Source organism: Astatotilapia calliptera, chromosome 19 (assembly GCF_900246225.1).
Source record: "Astatotilapia calliptera chromosome 19, fAstCal1.2, whole genome shotgun sequence".
Classification (NCBI taxonomy): domain Eukaryota; kingdom Metazoa; phylum Chordata; class Actinopteri; order Cichliformes; family Cichlidae; genus Astatotilapia; species Astatotilapia calliptera.
In genome coordinates, this window is record NC_039320.1 from 7,227,597 (window position 1) to 7,249,296 (window position 21,700).

General features: G+C 48.0%; 1 protein-coding gene across 10 annotated transcripts in view; it reads right to left on the minus strand.

The window, feature by feature from the left end:
• Positions 1–21,700, minus strand: part of LOC113012405 (AT-rich interactive domain-containing protein 1B-like) — a 191,386-nt gene that overhangs the window by 48,248 nt on the left and 121,438 nt on the right. For all 10 annotated transcript variants that reach the window (XM_026152589.1, XM_026152591.1, XM_026152590.1 and 7 more), the window contains one exon: positions 2,390–2,687. In XM_026152589.1, the coding sequence (XP_026008374.1) occupies positions 2,390–2,687 (298 nt within the window). The remainder of the gene's footprint in view (positions 1–2,389; positions 2,688–21,700) is intronic.

Genomic DNA, 21,700 nt, shown 5'->3' on the forward strand with positions numbered 1-21,700 from the left:
ACCATCAGCTGATCAGTAGGAACTATCAGCTGAGTCCCTAAGTCCTCCTTCCTGCAGTTTCAGATGTGACGACCAAAGTTCTCTCGTGTGATGTCAGGGTAGCTACGTCCACCTAGCATCATGACACAATGTGCTGACATATACAGCACGCCTGTAAATAATTTAATAGGACGAAACCATCAATGCCAGCAGCGCACACTGACGTCAGCCGAGGGATGCAATTTATAAGCGGCTGCGATGTTTCCGCTGACAGCGGCCCTAATGGAGCAGAATGGAGCAGAGCAACAAGTCATGTTGTGTTGTGACTTCTTGAGTGGAGCTGAAACTACTGCAGACAGGTTTTTCACACTAATTAAAGCGTTTATTAATGCTTGTGTTTTGTTGTTTTTTAAAGGGCACTACTTTGAATATTAAAGAGCACGATTTGATGGCACCGGAGCAACACTCTGGGAACAGCGCTCCCATCTCTCCTCGCCGACTTGCTCCGAAATAAAGAGACAACGTTCGCTAAAACGTCCCAACTTGTGACAAAGTGTTAGAAAACCGGGCGTTGGTAATCAGATGTGTGCTAACCACATTAGTTCTCCCGTGTCTCTGCGAGGCTGGCTGCTCCTTGATCTAATCCGAACTGATTGTAGTACAGCCTCTAAAACACGCCAGATGTTGCTCACTGCTCCACGCTTTATCGCCATTTATTTGGCACAGGGAATATTTTTGAATATTTTCTTATTAATCACGTCCCAGCGATCGGTTTCGCTTCCTATCTTTGCCGCTTCACTCCGGATTCTCGTCATGATTCTTGGCACGCGCGCCTGGAAAACCACTGTCCCAGTTTTTCATTAGCGTCAATCACTCCGGTAAGCGGCTGTGAGGGGAACAGCAGGGGGAGGAGGAGGTGGCGGCGGGATCTCGCTCAAGACATTTCGCCCCGCCTCGTCAGAGTGACTGACGGGTCCGAGACATGCCGATGTGCCGGTCAGCCGCTCAGCTGTGAGGAGAGGAGGCGGAATGACAGCGAGGCCGCGCGCACGCTCGCGCGCACGCTCGCGCGCCTGTTCCAGGCAAATCAAATCCACACTCTGTGTTTATCTAAATGGTTATGTGCTCCACTATGGCCTCGGGAGACAGACAGGCACACCGTGCATTGTCTGATAATCCTGTTGGTGCCTAGTTTAGCCTGCCATATCTCAGATAAGGCTACAAATCAGATGGGAGGTCCTCCACTACCAGTCGCTCTCAATTCATTAAGGCTCCGAGTGGATGGGAAATATCGCCCGGACGTGGATGTCGGATCCACAGGTGGAAGGAAGACGGACGTGATTAAAATTCCCCCGCCATGTAGGGACGCGTTTCTACAACGCTGTGATCAAAGACTTAACAAATGTCTAGTGTGCTAGGACAAAAACTGTGCAGGAAATGAACAGGACATATTCCTGTGCCATAATATTCCTCAGCACTGTGAATTATGAGTTCAAATGGGCCCGAGATATCAAAGTCTAGACGTGTGGGATTGATATTATTTAGTCTTCTGCTGCAGCTTCATCCCGACTTCTACCCGGCAGAATGAAAATTGATCTGGATGGATTACATGCCGAGTTGGAGACGAGGGGAAGAAAGAGATGCTATTAAACAAAGATGTTGGCAGATTTATGCGACGGGTTATCGGCGCCACTCTGAGAAAGAAAGGGGTGAAACTGCTCTTCAAACACCTGATAACCATCTTAAACGAAGACGCTGATTAGGTTCAAGTTTTTGATGCGAAAGCTTTATCCTCACCTCCAAATGGCACGCTGTTATTTGTGAAATCGCGGTTCCGCTTCGGGGTCAGTTTTCTACATGACCTTTTTAAAATCCTATTTAAAAACAAATGAAAACAGCAGCATCAATGTAAAGGTCAAGCAGAGAGGTGGGCGTGATGACTGGGATTTTCTCCAAGAAGCAACAAGTGCAGTGACGGAGCTGCTGTAAAGATGCTGCACAGAAAAAACTCAAACGGAAACATCTAAACACGATCCTAGCCACGCCCCAATCAGTGATGTCACAGCTGCTCGTCTTCATCAGCTGTCAAAGTGCGCATGGCCCGGGTCGTGTTTTGACAGTTTTTTTTAATTTGCTTTCCAACAACAGCCTCGTTTGGTGGCACAAAGCAATTTCCCTTTAAGCTGTAAAGCAATTTTAGGAAATTTCCCAGGGAATCCAAGACGGAGGTACAAGATGTAAAACGCGGCGTAGCATCTGCTTTCAGCTGCAAATCCTGTCAGTGACAGTTTTGTTTGTTTGCAGTGATTAAACTAATACAATTATCAACTCAAGTTGCACATTTCATCAAGACGAGATTAGATTATCAAAGTACGGATGCGCGTACTTTCTGCTCTAATGGGAACCCTACCTGGTGCAGAGGTGTTGGCAGAGGGTCCGCTGGCAGGTGAGATGGGGCCCGAGCCCGAGCGGGACTGCTGGGACTGAGTGGAGCCGGCCGGAGAGCCGACAGGGGATGGAGAGGGCCCGCTCCTCTGGCTGGGGAGGTGGGGGGAGGCGTGAGGGGAGAAGGGGGACTGTCCCTGGTTACCGGTGCTTCCCTGCTCCCCTTGGCTACTGCTGCTGCTGCTGGAGGAGCCCCCGGCGCCAATGGCCGAGCCCAGGCCAGCCTCCCCGGTGGGGAGGTCGTCGATGGAGCCGGAAAGATCCTGGAACAGAAGAAAAGACTTCCAGTGAGTATTTACAAAGCTCGCTCGAGCATTTGATGAGAGCTGACGTGCAGCAGGTGGCAAATGTAAATGTAAGCTTCAGCAAGCGCAAAAGTTTCCACCTGCGTGTCAGAAACGCACAACTGTGCTGCGAAATCCTCCTTTACAACAAAAAGTTAACAATGCAACATATTTCACAGGATTTCATAAGGTGGCAGAGGTTAAAAGATTAAAGGTTTAGTTTGCGTGTGCACGAACAAGAGCTGGTGGCTTTTCTGGGAGCTACTTTATCCCTGAGAAAAAGTCACTGCAGTCTTAACGACGGCGGTTAACACGGCAGAGAAAAAAATCCCACAGAAGAAACCGCTACACCGGCTGCTGCGGTGAAAATGAATTGTAATGGGCTTTGGTTCAGACCAAGGGTGAGTTCATATTACAGTTTGCATTCCCTGTGGTGAGTAGAGCGAGTGTGTGTGTGTGTGTGCACTTAGCAGATACCCCCCCAAAACAATTCCAGGGAATCCCCGGGAATATCGCTGACAGGATCCTGACAACACAAAGGTGTGCAGGAAGCGGGAAGGACAGCAGACCGGGAGAGAAGGAAGTAGAGAGAAGACCGGATGTGATGTGAAGTGATGAGCTGTGATGGAATGTGATGGCTGCCACACACACTCGGAGGACGCCGGCTCTGTCCCAGCTGTAGATATCTGTGGGGGAAGTCACCTGAATGACCTCGGTTTTCTGGCTGGTGCCTGCTCGGAGAAGGGGAAGGGTGTACGCCAGCTGATCCTACCTGCAGCGCCCGGCCTGTTGACCAATGTACTCGTGAACCACCTGAGCCCTGCGTGCACAGCCACGCCTGTCACCGCACACAGACGGTGAATAAACCCAGATCTATGCCTACGAGCAGAGAGGCTGTCATATCTGACATGTTTGCTGTAATGTGGTCCATTCTACTTAAAGTGGCTTCAAATCATGTGAAAATGGTTCGGCGGTTCCAGTCGAGCCACTCGATGATTTTTAGGGGTTTGCTGTTTTTCACACCAGCACGCACCGTTTTGGAAGTTGTTAGGAAAGTTTTACAGCCTTCCTACTGACACTGGCGATGGTTAAGATGTGCTGACATGTTGACTGTGGAAAATTTAACACAAGGTGTTGAAACGGCACTTTCTCCTAGGCTAGTCATCAGCTCATTTGCACACGTATTTTCAGATTGTGTTCACTTAAAGAAAGCACGAAGCTTGTTTTTCTACATATGTCAGAGCGAACTCGAGAAACGTGGACTGAAACCAGCACGCGTGCTTGGAGTTTATCTGCAGCAGAGGCTCTTTGTGTCACAGCGAAACGACTTTTTTCTCCTTCCTCTACCAGCGTGTAAAATCTCAAAAACCGAGACAGGCGTCCCCCATCTCTCTCCATCCATCAAGCGTGGCTTAGCCTGTGGAACTGACAACCAAGTCAGTGTGGCAGTCTGTCCACGGCTGCTTGTTTTGGTTAATGCGATCTCGGCGCTGACACACAAAGCCTTTGTTTTCCATCATGCTGCTGCGAGTGCCCACCCGCTCTGCCAGCCTGCCAGTCTGTCGCCTGGCATTATCTACCCCCGCTCAACTGAGCACACGGGGCACTTGCTTTCCTCTCTCATGCTCTCTCTCCTTCCCTTTTCTTTTCCTCGCCCATGGTACCACTCTGTGTCCCGGCCAATCACGTCAGCCAGTGTTCTGAGCGCAGTGATGTAACGCGCCGCCTCCGCCAATGGGACCGAGTGTTATTTTTTGGCTGACCGGCTGCCTCGGGTCCATGCCGTTTGACACGGAGGGGTTACCGTGAGAGTTGATGTAACCATGGTGATGGCTTTTCCAAAACACTGAGAGCTAGTCGGTCGTACAGCTATGTTGTTAACCCACAGGCTAATTGTGTGAATGGATGGGAATAATTGCATTTCACCTAATTGGGAGCTGTTGCCAGCTTTTCCAGTGGCAGTTTCGGGGTGGGAAAATGCGTACCAGTAATTCGTTTAAAGACTGTTAGGCTCATTTGGATTATACACACACTTGAGCACAGCTGTGTGGCCCGAGACCAAAAAGGAAGAAGCACTATGCAGCCCAAAAAGCCGGGTGCGCTTTACTATAGAAACGCGCATTTTAAGGGACGCTTTAATCGACGTCCTCACCGTCAGCGTTCACAGGGCTGCGTGCTACCTGGCTAACTGGCATGTGCAAAGAATCAAAGGCAGCCAGCGAGTTAACTAGCCAGGCAGGCACGCGGTCGGGGGATCCAAACGCCCAACAATCTGGGGCCCCAATCCAAAGTGGCCCAAATCCAATTTGTTTGGCTCAGGGCTGCAAATTGCTCTGTGCATTGAGTCTCCAAATAGCTGTCAACCACTCCCGCTTGGCGTCCTGTATCGCTTAATTCGCTCCTGGAGCATGTAATTGTCATAATAAGAAAAATATTGAGGTGATAATAACCAGTTACTTTGAGATGCCCCCCCGCCCGGCCTCGAGACACACACACACGCACGCACGCTCGCGTAAATGCGGTCGCATATACGCACACATAATGGGCCGAGACCGCCATCTACACATTTCACACAACATTGGAGAGGCAGTCGCTCATGACCCTTCACCTCGCTGGTGTCGGTGCCTGCCTGCGCTCTCGTTTAGCGCTCCTCTGTTTGTGTGTGCGTGACAGGAACACAGGCTGCCGGGCTGTCACAGCAAGACATGCTTGAGCACTGATGCGGCCGAGGGGACAGATGAGGCAACGCGCACACACACACATACACACTCCCCCATTCCTCACTCATACTATTGACCTGCTCTCACTCTCACACACTCGCACACACACCCTGGGAGGGGATAAGGCATCAGTGTGAAGCAGGGAGCTGTCACATCCAGCAGACTGCAGGCCTTTTCCCCTGACCATGGTGCTGATGTTGTCTCCTCTCACCACACACTGGGAATTAATCAAAGTTGCTATGGAGGAAGGCACCGAGTGTGTGTGTGTGTGTGTAAATGTGCTTGTCTGTCTAGACAGGGAGGAGCCAATGGCTGCAGCTTCCTGTGGGCTACAGGAAAACAGAGCAGTGAAGAAACTAGCCTCTCTCCTCTCTTTCCCGTCTACACATAAAGCCTGTTTTTTCTGTCTGCCCCAGTCAGAGGTGCAGCATGGCTCAGGGCTCTCCACCAGCTGGCTCTCCAGCTAACCCGAGCCTGAAACACACTCAAACACAGCAACCGAGCCTTCGAAAACAACCTCCCTCATATGGACTTTTATAACTCGGCACCAAATATAAGAACACGGCTCCTAATATTTTCCTTTGGTCCAATACGGACTCGTCGTCGTTAGCGGTCAGCTCCGTCAAATTACTACACATAAATATTTGATCTCGCTGCGAGAGTCTCTGGGCACACAGGTTGTGAAATATCTGCACAAATGAAGGATTACATTTTTAAAAATTCAGCAGCAACATCTCTTGAAACAGGCTTCCTATTACTATAGATAATCAGAGAACAGCTGTCAGCAGTGTTCACGGGGACTCTGTTTCTGGAAATGATGTTTTTGAATTATTTAAATGTCACTTCTTAATGCTGTTGGCACCACAGATCGAAAGCCCTTCACTGCACTGGGGGAGGCTGTGGGAATACTTCCTATTTGGTCCCTCAGTTCTTTCAGCGGACTTTTGTGCCGTGAACATCTCTCTTCACAGACGTGTAAAAGACTAAAGAGAACCGATCAAACCTTTTTCAGCGTGCGCGCAAACCCGGGAGTATCATTTCAATGTGAAATGTGAACATTACCTTGAATTCTTTTCAGTGTGCATTTCATTACAGCGCTGATGTTTTTTACCGGTGTGACTATACATCCATACAGGACCCGCTTTCACAGGTCAAGAGTGAAATCCATTATGATGTTAAACCTTGAAAAAATGCGCGCTCGGCTTCGCCGTGCTGCAGCGTGCACTGAAATAACACCTCGGTGGGCTCGGAGGCCGGTTTTATTCTCCGTTTCTCTTCTCTGGGTAAATACGATGATGTAAACTGTAATTAACTCCAATAGTTATCGTTTGCAGGCCTGAGGGACAGGTCTTCTCACGGCAGCGCCGCGCTCGTTTATCGGCTCCGGCCGCAGTACTTTCTATCTTTATGGTGCACTGGAGACGAAGAGGAAACGCTATTACACAAAGATGCTTTTTTATCCTCTCCCCAAACCGTAGATTGAGGCAAAATCCAAATGAAATGCCATGCAAATGAATCCAAATGGACTGCTGAATGTCTGCGCTCGTGTGTGTTTGAAAGAGGGTTTTAATGCGATGCCCCATGTAGAGCACCAAACCGTAATACCCTTCAATAAGTGCTATTAAGCACAGAAATAAGAAGAGAAATGAGAAGAAGAGAGACACTTTGTGGAGGAAGATTTAACATAACACCCACTCCATAATTTCCCTCTCTGATGTCAATCAGCTGGAATGTGTACCGAGGCTGCGGCGATGATGGTAATTGGTGACGATGATGAGAATTGATAGAAATGAAGATTATTTAGACACTCGCTAGCTGCGCATTATCATACATCGTGCCACCGTTTTAATATTTTTCTTTCGTTCACGCAGGACTGTGCAAACAAGCCTGTGCAGGATACGTGCACGTGGGTGTGCTGATGTATTTATGTGCGTGTTTGTGAAGATAAGAGTTTGTGAAGAGTCTCTGCCACTTCCCGAGGGTATCAAAGTAAAACCTTCTGTGAGGACGAGAGGCAGACACGGAGACTCCAAATACACTCGGGGGAACTCTTTGCAGAGATGTTTGCCATGCTTCAGGCTTGCCAAAAACCCATGTGGGCTTTAGGCTAGCACCCAGCAGGCAGTGAAATATGTTAGCGTGCCAGCCCACAGACCTCTGCCTGGTGCCACGAGCTTCGAGGATGAGTCTCGAGCGCCTCGAGTTTCAAACTGCCAGTCATTTACGCCTGCCCTGGACCGCCACGGCGCCTTTCATTTGTCCACTGACCATGACTTGGCAACAGTCAGACCACAGCACGGTATTTAGGGTGTTATGCTAAAGCACATTAGGATACTCTGCATAAAGTCCTCCATGTTGGTTTGCACGGAGGTTTTATCAGGATAGTGACCTGAGTTTCTTTGTTTCTTTGATCTCCCAGCTGTGGCTTGAATGGTTTTATGCCAAGAATCGTGCATGAATCAGCTCTGTGGATTCCAGTAGTGCATTTTAGCCCTAAGCTCCCGGTTCAGTAAAACCAACCAGATGTCACAGGCGAGCCGATCTGATTTGGAAACACCGAGTCGCTTAAATCCTACTTTGTCATGTATTTCACTCCTACTGTAATCTGTGACCGAGGCTGCGCCTTCATCGTTCGTCGAGATCACAAATTACACAAGAATTATTATTCCAACAACTTTTCCTGCTGGCAGTTCATCTTTTCTATACAGTCAACGATCAGGACACTTAAAGTCAGTGAGGATGTGATGGTAAGATTGATGCACAAACATTTACAGGTGTACAGGTGTTTCTCTGCACACCTGGCCTGCTGGGCAGCATGCTGTGGAGCTGTTTTAGGCGTAATTAGGTTTTCTAAGCAGTCATAATGCTGCATTTGTAAGGTGGAGCGATGATTCCCGGCTCTAATGTAAATATATGCAGAAGCAACTCTGCACGTTGTTCACAGGACACAGGCCTGTATTATTGAGCAAAACACTAGTTTGAACCACAATTTGTGAATACAGAGGAACTATTTTGTGGTTTAAAGAGCAGCCTGCACTATTTGGAAGTCTACATTGTTAAAGACAGTCCCTTTGCTCTCTGTCTGTTTTTGTTATCCGGAACAAAAGACGCCTAAGAACAAACCGTTCAAGGCTTCCCAAAGTTGTGCAGAGGAGAGCCACAGCAGCACTAAAAAGAAATTGTGCTTTTCTTTTCACTCCTGCTCCCGCACACTTCACAAAGCCTCGACAATCTCTTGATGATACCGCTGCATCTTGATAAGAGCGAACGAAAGCTCTCTTTGTTTTTCAGCACCGGCGCCGGGATGAAAACCTCAGAGCGGTCCTGGAGTTAAGGGGTCAAAGAGTCGTGCGGACGCCCGATACAGGATACCAGCAGAGTCGCCGGGCTGGGGGTCGACGCTGACATCGATTTCACCGAATTAACAATTACTGCTTGTCGTAAGATAGGATGGGGGCTCGCTGAGTGATAACTGCCCGGCTCTTAAGCTTCTCATACTGTGGAGATACGGGGAGGGCCACTTTGAAAGGGACATTTGAGGCCCTATTACCCCTAAGCTGTTAAAGACGCTCCAAATCTAGCACCGCTTGTCTCCAAACCAGAGGGATTAGTGTTGAGTTTCATTCCGATTCCCCTGATAATATGCCAAGCTGTGGCAGCTAGAAGTGCTTAGCCACTGGGTCGTATTCACTTAACGCCCCCCCACGGTTCCCAGCACCGGGCGTAATGACAGGAAAGCGATTCGAACGAGCGACATCATCCTTTAAGTGGCTAAATGCACACAGAGGCCGGCCATCTTTGCTCAGGTACAAAGTGGAAGACGCCGCAAACACCGACACCTTTCACGCCACGCTTGGTCATCGGTATGCTGCGGCGGTTTAACGGCGGCCGAGCCCGCTCACTGTCAGAGCTGCTGAAAGTTTTTTTCATTAGTCCGCAAAGGTTCTTCACACTTTAGTTCTTAGTGCACAAGCCGACCACGCACACACACACACACACACACACACACACACACACACACACCCTATTTGTTCTGCACGTATTGGTTCTGCTAATGTTTTTATTTATGGCATTCCAGCATGACATCCTGCCATCCACCCTCCCCCTCCTCACCTCTCCACTCACCCAAGAGAGAACTGAAAAACAACGCATGACACACAGTGTGCATGTGTGTGTGTGTGTGAGAGAGAGAGAGATGGAAGGAGAGGAGTGAAATAAAGAAATAAATAAAGGGGCCCAAATTCCTCATTTCTAATTCAACTGCTCGTTCAGCTTAACCTCTCTCTCCTCAGCAATTAAAGCGCACGCCACATCCTTCACGCTGCGTACAGCCGAGGCTAAATAATGCAGGGGGCATCCAGCACCCGCATCCTTTATCATCCCAAATGACAGCCATTTGCATATCTCCCCAGTCAATTAGAGCGCGGCGGAATAATCAGCCCATAATTGGGGGAGAGCGTCGGTAATCACCCGCCCTGGCACACCGACAGGGCCATTGGAGGAGTGAGGGGGGAGAGGTTGGGTGTGTGTGTGTGTGTGTCGGGGAGACAGTCCACCCGACTGCAGACTCTTCACTTCAAACTAACACGTCCAAACAACGAGCCCAACTTCTCCCTGTAATGCTCTCGTCCTCGCTCTTCGCTAATTTGCACGTAGCAGCTGCCTCGGTCTCTCAGACTCGGCCACATTATTTCTAAGCGATATCTTTCATCAAAATGGGCCAGTAAGGAACTTTAATAGCATCAAAACACAGGTTTCGTTCCAGATGTCATTTCTACATCAAAGCTCTGCTGGCGTCCAAGCGGGATTCGACGCTTCGCGATCGCTGACGTCAGTAATATGTTTTATTTCCGTGCCAGCGATTCGGTGCACGGATCTGCCCAAGGTAACGCGGAGCGACATGTTTCTGCCTGCCTGTGAGTCTTCAGTGAAAGCTTTTAAATTCACACCCTTTTCCTTTTATATGGCAACAAAGCAGAACAAGGACCAGCCCAGAACATTGTGAGAAAGACCGCTGAGACACTGGGAGGAAAATCCCTCGCCTGTCCCCTTTAGATGCAGACAGAGTCGTTTCATGGAAGTTTTCTGGGCAGCTTTGAAGTGCAGCAGCTTCATCGCCTGTGTATTTCCTGCTGAAAGGGGAATGACCATTTTTGTCAAACAACGTTTCCTTTAATACACTGTAACCTCCCTTTCCTCAGATGCTTTGGTGCTGTCCTCTGAACATGACAAACAAAAGGATGACTGGAGAGAGAGAGGGAGAACGAGGGGTTGACAGTAATGGGTGCAGAGTGTGTGTGTGTGTGCGTGTGCAGAGTGTGCGTGCACGTGCAAAAGAACATCAGAGAAACCCAGGCAAGGTTAGTTGCCGTCTGCAGCTCCATCCTTTGCGTTTCCCCAGCTGCTTTCTTTTACCCCGTGCCTTTGTGTTTACTCTACCCAATCCAGTTCAATGCTAGCCAGCGCCGCCTCTGTGGCTTTTCAGGTCTACTGCTGCTTTGGAGAGATGAAACACTTCTCCTTGATAGAAGTTGCAAGAAATAAAGACAGGAAGTTGGAGCCTGGGGGGAGGGGATGGAGAGGGACAGTGCGGGGAATGACGGCGGTGATGATTTGGTGCAATTTAACCTCCACAGACGGGGCAGAGCAGACGATCTGTGAGACAAAGCAGTTCAAACAGAGACAAAAAAGACGTTTGTGAAGAGACCACAGAAAACACAAGAGTGGCAGCGTCCACGCCGTCCACAGGAGGAGGAAACATCGATTTCCTTTTCGCTCGCTCTCTCTTTTTTAAGGGGGTGTCTTTTTCTGTTTAATCCACCATTCCTCTACTCTCGGGGGATCTGTGGCATTTCCTGCCAGCCAGCCAGCCCTGCGCTGCATCACTGTCAAAATGACTCTGATCGAAACAGGGGCGAGGGAGGGGGATCTGGTTTAAGAGTCTGGCTTGATTGGTGCATGGCTAAACTCTTCCCCCATTGGACGTTCCGCCTGTCGGCGCGTCTGCCTCGGAAATCTATCAGCCCGAGCTGCCGATCAATAATGGGAACGGTGGAATTTGGAGACATGTCTTATCGTGATCTGTGCACACTAAGAATTTCTGTGCTGTAAATTCATCATTTGCTGCAGCATCAAGGCAGAAAATCACAGCAACCACTGATTATTCTGAGGAACAATATTTGCTCTGTTTGACCTTCAGCTGGGATTATTCTGCAGCTCAGATTGAGGAACGTACATCCATGATTTGTTCACAGAGCTTATTTCTAACTGAAACTGACCCCAAAAACTTCAAAAATCAAAAATGTATACACAGTTTTACTTTTGCTCATTATGAGAATGAAAAATAAAGTAAAGCGAGGTCCTGAGGGCACACGTTTGATCTCTTATGTGGTTTCTACACTGTCTCCATATTCATAAGGAGACCGAGCAGGTGAAAATTGTCGCCACAAAAATTAAGAGAATTATTTGAATATTTAAACTTTTGTGGGACGTTTAAATATGTAAATGTATCGTCTCATTAATTATGCACACATCTGCATAAATCTGTCATTTGGAAAGAGCAAAACAAAATATAAAAATAATTGTGCTAAAAGTATAAATTGAGTTTGATCATTTGAGTGAATGTTTGTGAGTCTGCGTTCACGAGTTTGTGGCCGTTTGTCGTTACGTCCGCACGCAGGCGGATGACTCCATCTTTCCTGTTGTAGTATCCGTGCATCCTCACGAGGAGCTTTCTAAATGACCGCCGCTCACTTTGGCTGCTGACAGAGGAATAAAGGAGGATTCTCAGGTCGATCAAGTCATATGAGGTTATTACGGCAGACAGACAGACAGACAGCGGCCCTCTCGGGACAGGCCCTCCTCGTCAGCCCACATTTCAGAGCGTTCAAACAAACTTTTTAGCGGTGAAAACAAATTGGGCTCACCATCAAAGAGACTTTTCAAAAAGCCATTTCTCTATGCCAGTTCAAAAGAAGCCCGGTTGGTAAACAGGCATGGAGAATTCACAGCGCAAATATTGCAGGAGGTCCAAACGGCTGGAGCTGCACCACAACAAAGGCGCGGGGAGAAGGAGTGGAGGGGTGTAATTCATCACATGCTCAACAAAAGCAAGTGTGACTGACTGTCCATGACCAAAGAAACAAAACAAAACAAAAAAACTTCTCCTTAATTGGAGAAGCCGTCGTTTTTTTCATTCCAAAGCCTCTCCATCTTTGCTTTTTTCTCTCCATCCAATTTCGCGCTGCTCAGTCCGTCCTCGCCCTCTACGCCTCCTCCCCAATCTCCTTCTTTTTTCCTTCCCCTCCCTTTTCCCCCGTTTCTTCATTAAAACAGCTGTGAGTTATTCTGGCCTCCGACTCAAATTAGAAGCCAGACAGCAGGAAGAGGGAGAAAGAATTAAGGGAGAGGAGGCTAAAGAAAAACGGGCCGGGAAGAAAAGGGATGGTTGAGAAGCAGAGAAACCTCTGGGTGCTATACGGCTTGTGAGATTTCTTAACAAACAGACAGGCGGGCAGAACGAGGCCTCGCCGCGCATACCGCCTTCCCATCTACCTCGGGCAAAATCTCATTTGTCGGGGATTCGGCTGAAGACCGGAGGATGGAGAGACAGAGATCGAACGAGAGCGGCGGCGGCAGACTCGAGCCGTCATTAGCTATGCACGAGACAAACTGCTGACACAAAGTCACACGGCGTGCTGAGCGGGGGATTGTGGGTAGGCAGGAGGAATCCATCCCTTCGTCCCTCCACCTGCCTATCGACATCTGCGGCTCTCCCTCGTCTGCCTCCGGTTTTTGCAATTACAATCAAAAGACAGCATCCCGCCCCCCCCCGAGCACCGACTGACGGCTTGGATTAACCGAGATGCGGCGAGGCCTTGGGATGCTGTGTGTGTTTGCATGCGTCTGTGCCTGTCAGCAGCCCTTCCTGTCCGTCTCTGCCTGCATCCTGTATTGTTTTGTATGTGCGGCATGCTCCGCCGTCAGGATTGATGTGCCAGCTTCTGCGTTTGTGTCTCTGCCTGTCTATCAGGTGATTGTTGCTTAGATATTTGCAGTGTGGGCTTGTACATATCTGCACTGCTGCATTAGCATGAATCACAATGCAATTATGCATTTCAATTAAATCCCACAGTGTGGATCACTTGGAGGGTTTTTTTTTTGGCCAGAATCTGCAAACATATAATCAACTGATTTTTTTTTTTTCATCTTCAAAGGCTGATCGATATTAATATTTGATTTAAGCAGCATCTTAACAGGTACAGACAATTTTAAAGAGCACGCTCAGCGCTGTGGCTCTACGTTTAAAAGACACGACAAACACAGACACGGAGAAACGGAACGAAAAGTGACAACACAAGCAAATCAAAAATTTGAGGATATGGAAAGAAATCACAAAGCTGTCAGAGACAAAAGAGCGTACAGACGCACCCTCTGAATTAACTTCAGTGTTGCGCCGCCACGTCAAACATGCAACCGTACAGAAAGCCGTCCCTCAGAAGGCAGCGGGTAAAGTGAGAGGAACAAAAACACGTCAATCTGCTTTGTCCAAAAGAATCCGAGCTGCTGCGTCTTCTGCAGGATTGTTTCTTGAACTCTTCCCTGTTAGACATCGACCGACGTCATCCATCAGGAACGACAAACGTGACATGACAGCTCTGCTTAGACAGGAGACGACGGCGAGGCCGCGGCGAGAGCGGCGCGCCACGTGCTTCAATCTGCTAATCTCACTTTTTCCTGAAAAAAGGTCGAACGAGGGCAACTCTGGAAATTAACCGCTCTGGCTTTATTTGTTTTTAGTGCTCAATTTTGCCAAGAACCCACAGAGCCCGCCCTAAAGGACGCTCTTAATCTTAGAAGTATGCCAAAGTTGTCATTTTTAATTTAATATTTTCATTTGAACTCATTTGACAAATTGGTAAATTCACACAGCAGGCCCTCAGGACATCTGCAATAATTGGATTTTTAGAAACACAAAACATTTTTGTGCAGATAGCATCGTGCTTGTGCTGCATACTTGTTTTAGTCTTTGTCTCAGAGTAGAAAGCAAAAAGCTCGTCAGTGATTGGTTCACTGTTCCAACATTTCCAACATGAAGCGGCGCCGGTGATAAGGACGCGGGAGGCCGGACTGACCTGCGAAATAATACACAATCTATAAATACGCCGGCACCACACTGATTCCTATTTACAATTCATACGAGTCGAGCTCCCAGGTTGCATATTCGCACTCTGGTCGGAGACGGAAAGCCATCCCAGATGCTCGCGCTCTACCCGGAACAGACACCGGCCAGCCAACCAGAACGTCCTCACGGAGCCGACGAGCCAATGGCCGCCCGGCTGCGTGCGCGCGAGGGCGTGAGCGCGCGTGTGATGTAAGCGCGGGGAAAGCAGAGGTGACAGCGGCGCGAGGCTGATCTAATAAAGGGAGAAGATGAAACGCTGTCAGATGCTGCGGCGAGCAGCTCAGAAGCCAGCAACGTTTGGTAAAACACACACGCGTCTCCTCCAGACTGGCTGCTCACACACGCACGCACACATTCTGACACACACGTTTCGGCATGATAGACAGTTTCATAGTGTCGTCGCTGAGGTGTTGGCCTATAAAAAGCAGTGCTGATATGATTTAATGGGCGAGTCTTATTATAAGACTGTCGCTGGGCCAGTGTAATCTGGCTAGCGCTCCGGGGCACGGCGCTCAGACACATGCACTACAATACTCGGCAGCAGATAATATTGCCATGTGCTACGTCGCTATTATAAGATAGAGCCATTTGCCACAGCGATGTGCCGTGTGTAAGACTGTCGTTTGGGAAGGAGTGATTTATGACTGTGAGGCAGGAGAATAAAGACAGATTATTTTTATTCATGTGTCTTTAGAGGCCAACTTCATTCCTCTTTTGTTTGTACTGCACTTATTTTTACACCGAATCAAAGGGAAACGGTCCTCTGTGCGAAACGCACTGAGCACCATATGGGCTTTGTGGTATTTATATAAGCTCCGTGGAGTCTGGACCACCCACTCAAAAACTGCACAGTGTCACTTTGACATTGATTCTGAATCTGCACTTAATGGAACGAGATCCTTCTGTTAGCTGTCTTCCAATTTTTGCTGGGACTAAATTGCTATTAATTATAAATAGCGGAGCAGCTGTCTTAAAATATATGACATATCTACGAGGGTATTAGAAACTGCGGCGATATTGCCTCTCCTGCCACTTTTAATATCAGCGCCCTGGCTCCAATCACGGCCTAATAATGGCTTCTCATTACGAGGTGTGTGTGTGTGTGTGTGTGTGTGTGTGTGGGGGGGGGGGGGGGGGGGCTTCAATTTCACTACTTAAAAGCCACAGATGACACCTTGTAAAAAGTTAATTTCATTTTAGACATTTGCAGAATAGGGCTGTAAATTTAAGCTCTGGAGGTGCACCGTGAGGCTATCAGCTCTGATAATTGAGATATTGAATAATTAGATGTAAGCAATTTATTATGCGCATAAATGCAAAGCAGGTGAGGGGAGAAGAAGAAAACAGCGAGGCGAGTTTTCAACCATTGTTTCCCGGGTGCAACGTCGGAGCTCGACAGGAGATGGCGCCGCGCTCGCTGCGAGCACAGACGAGCATGTGATCAGATTCAGGAGAGCAGAGGAGGGGTGCGTTCAGGATCAGGCAACATTACTGACTGCTTCACGAGGCGATCGGCTCTGCTGACGCGCTCGGTTATTAGCAACAACAAAAGTCACAATGTGATCCTTTCCCATGAACACGAGCGCCATCTCTGATGGGTTTATGGATGTTTGATGGTTCACGACGCCATTGCAACGTTCCTAAAACACTCTCAGACACACTTGGAGCTGGCAGATGCTTGCAGCATGCATCCAACATTTTATTATCTGTGTGTGAGCGTGTGTGTTTCAGGGATTATGCGACGCTTATAGTAAATCACTTAAGATGATTTCATTTGTACAAACATAGCTCTGCACATCATAAAGAAATGCATCTTCACACAGCGTGAGTCTGCAGTCAGTGAACAGCAGAAATGTGCTCGTGTCTCCCTCCTGAGGTTTTCTTCCCCACGTCGTTACTTTTTTAATGCAACAAAGGGACTCGCTGCCAGGTCCATCTTTAAACTGCTTTCATTTTTTGCTGTCAGATAAGATTCAGTTGGACGAGAGGAGAAAGGAGAAGAAAGCTTCCACCTGACTATATAACCCCCCTCCTCCTCCTCCTCCTCCGCCCACACACACACACACACACTCACAGCGTCCCCGCTCCCCCCCCCCCCCCCCGTTTCTCTCTCATGGCCTCTGTCTTAATTTCACAGGGGAATCATTTGACAGATATTGCCCTTGAAGAGGCAGCCTGTGCCTCGCCATTGAGAGCAATGGGGGGTTGAGGGTTGTTGGGGAGGTGGGAAGAGGAGAATTGAAGGGGGGTGATGGAGGAGAGGAAGCCACAGAGAGTGAGAGTGATGGGGAGAATGAAGGAGGGGGAGTGGAGGGTAAAAAGTTATTAAGTGGATGTGAAAATGCAGCGCAGCCAAAAAGGTTAAGTCTGGAATAGGAAATTAAAACTTGCATCGCTTTTGGCTTTAAATAGATTTGGTTTCATTACGGGCGCCAAGGCCAGTTAGAGTCAAATCCCTCTGGAGGGAGAGGGGGAAGGAAGGAGAGAGGAGGAAGAGAGACGGTGACACGGGAAGACATTGGGAGGCAGAAAGAGAATACGGAACAATGGGAGAGAGGAAGGAGGCAGACTATCATGCAGTTCACATTCATTTTCAATCTCAGGCTGTTTTTCCCCAAACCCCTTTCCACAGTCAGGCGAATACCAATTCTACATACCATTACTGATTTAGTACTTAGACTTTAAGTGGAATCCAAGGCCGCTGCAAAGCATGAATACAAAGAACGCGAGTGGCATTGGCTAACAGGTGTGTGACTATTTTTCTCAATCCGCCAGTTTTTTATTTGCATCGACGTTTTATGAGCCTTCGGTGGCTCAAGTTAATTTTCTGACCCTGGAACGTACGAAACCTGCTCAGACCCGTCGCCAGCCGTTACCGAGGTTCGCCGCGCGGGCCGCTTACGTTTCAGATTTCTGCACTCGAAGTGCGCGTGCACGCCAACACACACCTGCACGGGTTACGCAGACTGACCCTCTCAAGGCTCTCTGGTTATTGCCTTCATGGTCTCCCAGGGAAGGACACAATAGAGGCGCGAGATAGATTGGAAGAGAATGGATGAAGCCGAGGAGGGAGGGGGGAGAGAAAGTAAAAAGAATGAGAAAAAGAAGCAGAGAAAATGTGATAAAGATGGTGAAACAGAGACGGGAGAAGAGGAGACTGAGGGAATGAAAGAATTAGAGATGGTAGATAGTCCGAGGTGTGTGTGTGTGTGTGTGTGTGGAGGTTACACTCTCTTAAAAGATCTTTATCGTTTGCTACCTCTGGCTATGCAAGTAAACAGCAGCAGTAATGAAACAAAAGTTGGAGCATGCATGAATAAATAGGGCATTTCAGCAGAGTTCAGCTCATGACCATTACGGTTCGGATGATTAACTGTAGGCTACTCGCTGCCTGCAGACTCACATCGCTGCATTTTTCACACTTCTGATTTGTCAGACGCTTCGTGTTTTTAAGCTGAAAGGCTCGTCTCCGCATGCACGCTGACCCCATTTACACCTGTCGCACCTGCGCAGGGATTAATGCAACGTGAATCTATGCAGGCCGCATATCGATATCGGATCAGCAGGTGCGAATGCAACAGTTCTGAAAGCTGCTGCAGTCGATATTTTTATATTAATATGGATTAAATGACTCAGCTTAATGTGAAAGGAGCTGCTTGCAGTGATAAAGCCGTAGAAAATGATCACCTGATCGTGCGCTCGCTCTCAGCAGAGACGTTTTTTTAGCCGTTAGTGTCGAGATGCTCGAGATGGTAAGAAAGCTTATTGATACCGCCGGGATCAGATTCCACTGTCTAGATTCAGTCCGCCTGTTCCTGTTAACCTGGTGCATCTGTGCACAATATCAGCACAAGTATTCGACTTATCAGCGTGAGAGGGGAAAGCAGGGGAAGAAGGATGTGAGAGGAAAACAGACGAGCAGAAAGGGAAGCCATTTTCTTCTCTTACTCCGACCTCCTCTCTGGCAGGGACAACAAACGCCTGGAAATAAAAAGAGAGGACAATCTCCCCTCTTTGGCCTTCTCTCCCTACTTGCCTCTCTACTCCAGATTATGAAAATGCGCCAGTGACCCCACAGCTTTCATTGCATATTCAAGGAGGGGGGGGCAATGACACACTCTGGATACTTATAAATAAAATAAGAGCGAGAGCGAGAGAGAGGCCAGAATGGACGATTTAAGATGACACACTCTGGTGCCGCTCACACCTTCACCCTGAGAAGGTGGAGAACGGTCCAAAAGTGAGACGCCGTCGACTTGATACCAGATGATTTTTACTGTTCATCCTCTCCAAAGAACAGGTGGGAAATACTTGATGAGAGCAATGTGTGCAAATCTAACAGCAGAGGTGGAACGCTCAGCTGCAGCATAACAAGCTCACTGTTCCAGTGCACGGCTAACGCACCTCACACATATACACTTGCATAAGCTAACGTGTCAAGTACTGCGTGGCTGTCCCATTTTGCCAGGAGTCAATCTGAGCCTGCACGTAAGATTCGGAGAGCGGGCTTGCGTGTGCACGCTCTTTCTGCAACGCTTTATGTCTGTTGTCAGCGAGACATCTGTAGCATCTCCGGGGCGTACCACAGGGTAGCTAGCTACGGTGGCTCATTGGCAAACATGAGGCGTGCTGCTGTAAAAACACTCACTCCAGACAGCAGGGAGGGAGGGCTTTACACTGCTGCACAAGGGTTGAACGGACAGTTTCTGTGTGAATGTCAGCGCGAGCGAGCAAGAGGGTTGGAGGGGGGGGAGAGAGAGTGAAAGGAAAAGGTGCTGAGACAGAAAGTGAAAAAGAAGAGCTGACAGCAGCAGGCGTCACAGTAACACATCATTTCTGAAGACATTTCTTTTCAAACTCGGTCTGACTGAGTGACCAACTGACTGACTGCACACGGCTCAGGTGAAACTAAACCTTTCTTGAATGCTCTGTGATGCATATTGTGAGCTAAATAGCAGGTTGGAGCTGTTGGGAAGTAAAGGTTGCCAGCAGATTGGCAGATACAGGCTCAGGTGCACAGCGCCCACAGCAGCAGGTAGAGCGGGTGGCATCGCATTTAAGGTTAGACCTCAGCCGCCACTAAACTGCTGAAAAACTTTAATATGTTGTTATGGTTAGGGCTGCCACAAACGATTATTTTGATAGTCGACTAGTCACCGATTATTTTTGCGATTAGTCGACTAATCAGATCATCATCCATACAGCTTATTGCACCAGCAGCATCTGCTCTTGTATAACTATCATTAATAATAATAATAATAATAATAATGGATTGCATTTATATAGCGCTTTTCAAGGCACCCAAAGCGCTTTACAATACCACTATTCATTCACTCTCACATTCATACACTGGTGGAGGCAAGCTACAGTTGTAGCCACAGCTGCCCTGGGGCAGACTGACAGAAGCGAGGCTGCCATATCGCGCCATCGGCCCCTCTGGCCAACACCAGTAGGCAAGTAGGGTAAAGTGTCTTGCCCAGGGACACAACAACCAGGACAGAGAGCCCGGGGATCGAACCGGCGACCTTCCGGTTACAGATGCGATTCCCTAACCCCCTGAGCCACGGTCGCCCTAAGCTTACAGCTTTAAGTGTTTACGGTATGTGCTAACTAAAAATAAAGCCAAGATGATAGTATATTCTCCAGCATCTCACACTTCTGATAATCAGCTGTCTGCTTGACGTTTATTCAGCTGTGTAAAAACTTTAATCTCAGCCAAACCGATTTACTCAGGAACAAATAAAATACTGAAAAAAAAGCCAAACAATAACATTTTTAAGTTATCTAAGTGACTTATATATGTTTAACCTGAGTAGCAAAAGATGGCGGTGGGTTTGAAGCCAGGAGTCCGGTGTTCTCACGGGCTCTAGTGAGCCTTGCCCCGGCTCGCTATCGAGCTAGTGAGTAACAGACGTCTCCGAAAACGTCGGAGCGCTTTTGAAAATATGTGGTGTCCTGATAAACTGAGCAGATATTTGAGGTTTACACAGCTACATTCTCGCCTGAAAATATGTTAAACGTTTATTTTGTGACCCAGAAAGAATAATAAGAGTAATATTAAAACTAACTAGCTGCTGCCATTGTTGGAAACTGAGCTATGAATTCAGAGCTACTTCTTCTTCGGGGTTTAACGGCAGCTGGCATCCTTGTACACGCAGTGCTGCCATCTTCTGTTTCAGTCCGGTATTACACTCTTAAATCCTGCTACTTATTCCTGCGTCTTTTGGGATCTTACAAAGCTTCAAACGACGCGTCGACTATTAAATCAGTCGTCGACAATTTTGATAGTCGACTAATCGTGGCAGCCCTAGTTATGGTACAATAAGAATGAGAACCAGGTGTTTAAATGAAAGTTTCACTGCAAATGTCGCTAATTTGACCTTTTGTAACACCTTTATGGGGTTGATTTTTTTTAAAATAATTACGTAAGCTGTTACATTTTTAGCTTAAAAGCTTAAAGCTGGCATTAATAGGACGATCAGGCCGGTGCTGATTAGACCGCTAAGTGTCTGCTAGGCTTCACCTCCTCTGATTCGAGCCCCTGAACTGAACCTGTCCACCATTTTTGTGCCGTCGGCGCCTTTTAAAGCATTTTTAATGGAATTATCTGAACAATAACGTGGCTGCTGTGCTGTAAACTGTGCTAACAAAAAGTCGTCACTCGAGGATTTTATTTGGCTGTTACTGGACACTAACTAGCAGGTTTCTGCAGTCCACCCTCCACCCATGTATGTGTAGTGACTTTGGCTCCAGAAGTGCAGGATGGGGCCCTTAATGCTGCAAACGAAGCTTCAAAACTCCACAAACTGCTGGGTGATGGTTCGCCCTGTGGTTTGTGTGCAAACTGTGACTGACAGCTTTTATTTTTCACCTCTTAGAGCAGGACAACTTATTATTTACTCTGCCAGCTTTGCCTCGAAGAATTTCCAATAGCTCCGAGGCAATGAATATGAATGAAAGGTGTTGTGGTGCCAACACACAGGGACTATTTCTTCTGCACAAAGGTAGAAATCTGCATGGCTGGAGCTGTTTTTCGCTCAGCGGCCCTCTGCCGTACAAACAGGTCAAGAACATTTTGGTCAGTTTGT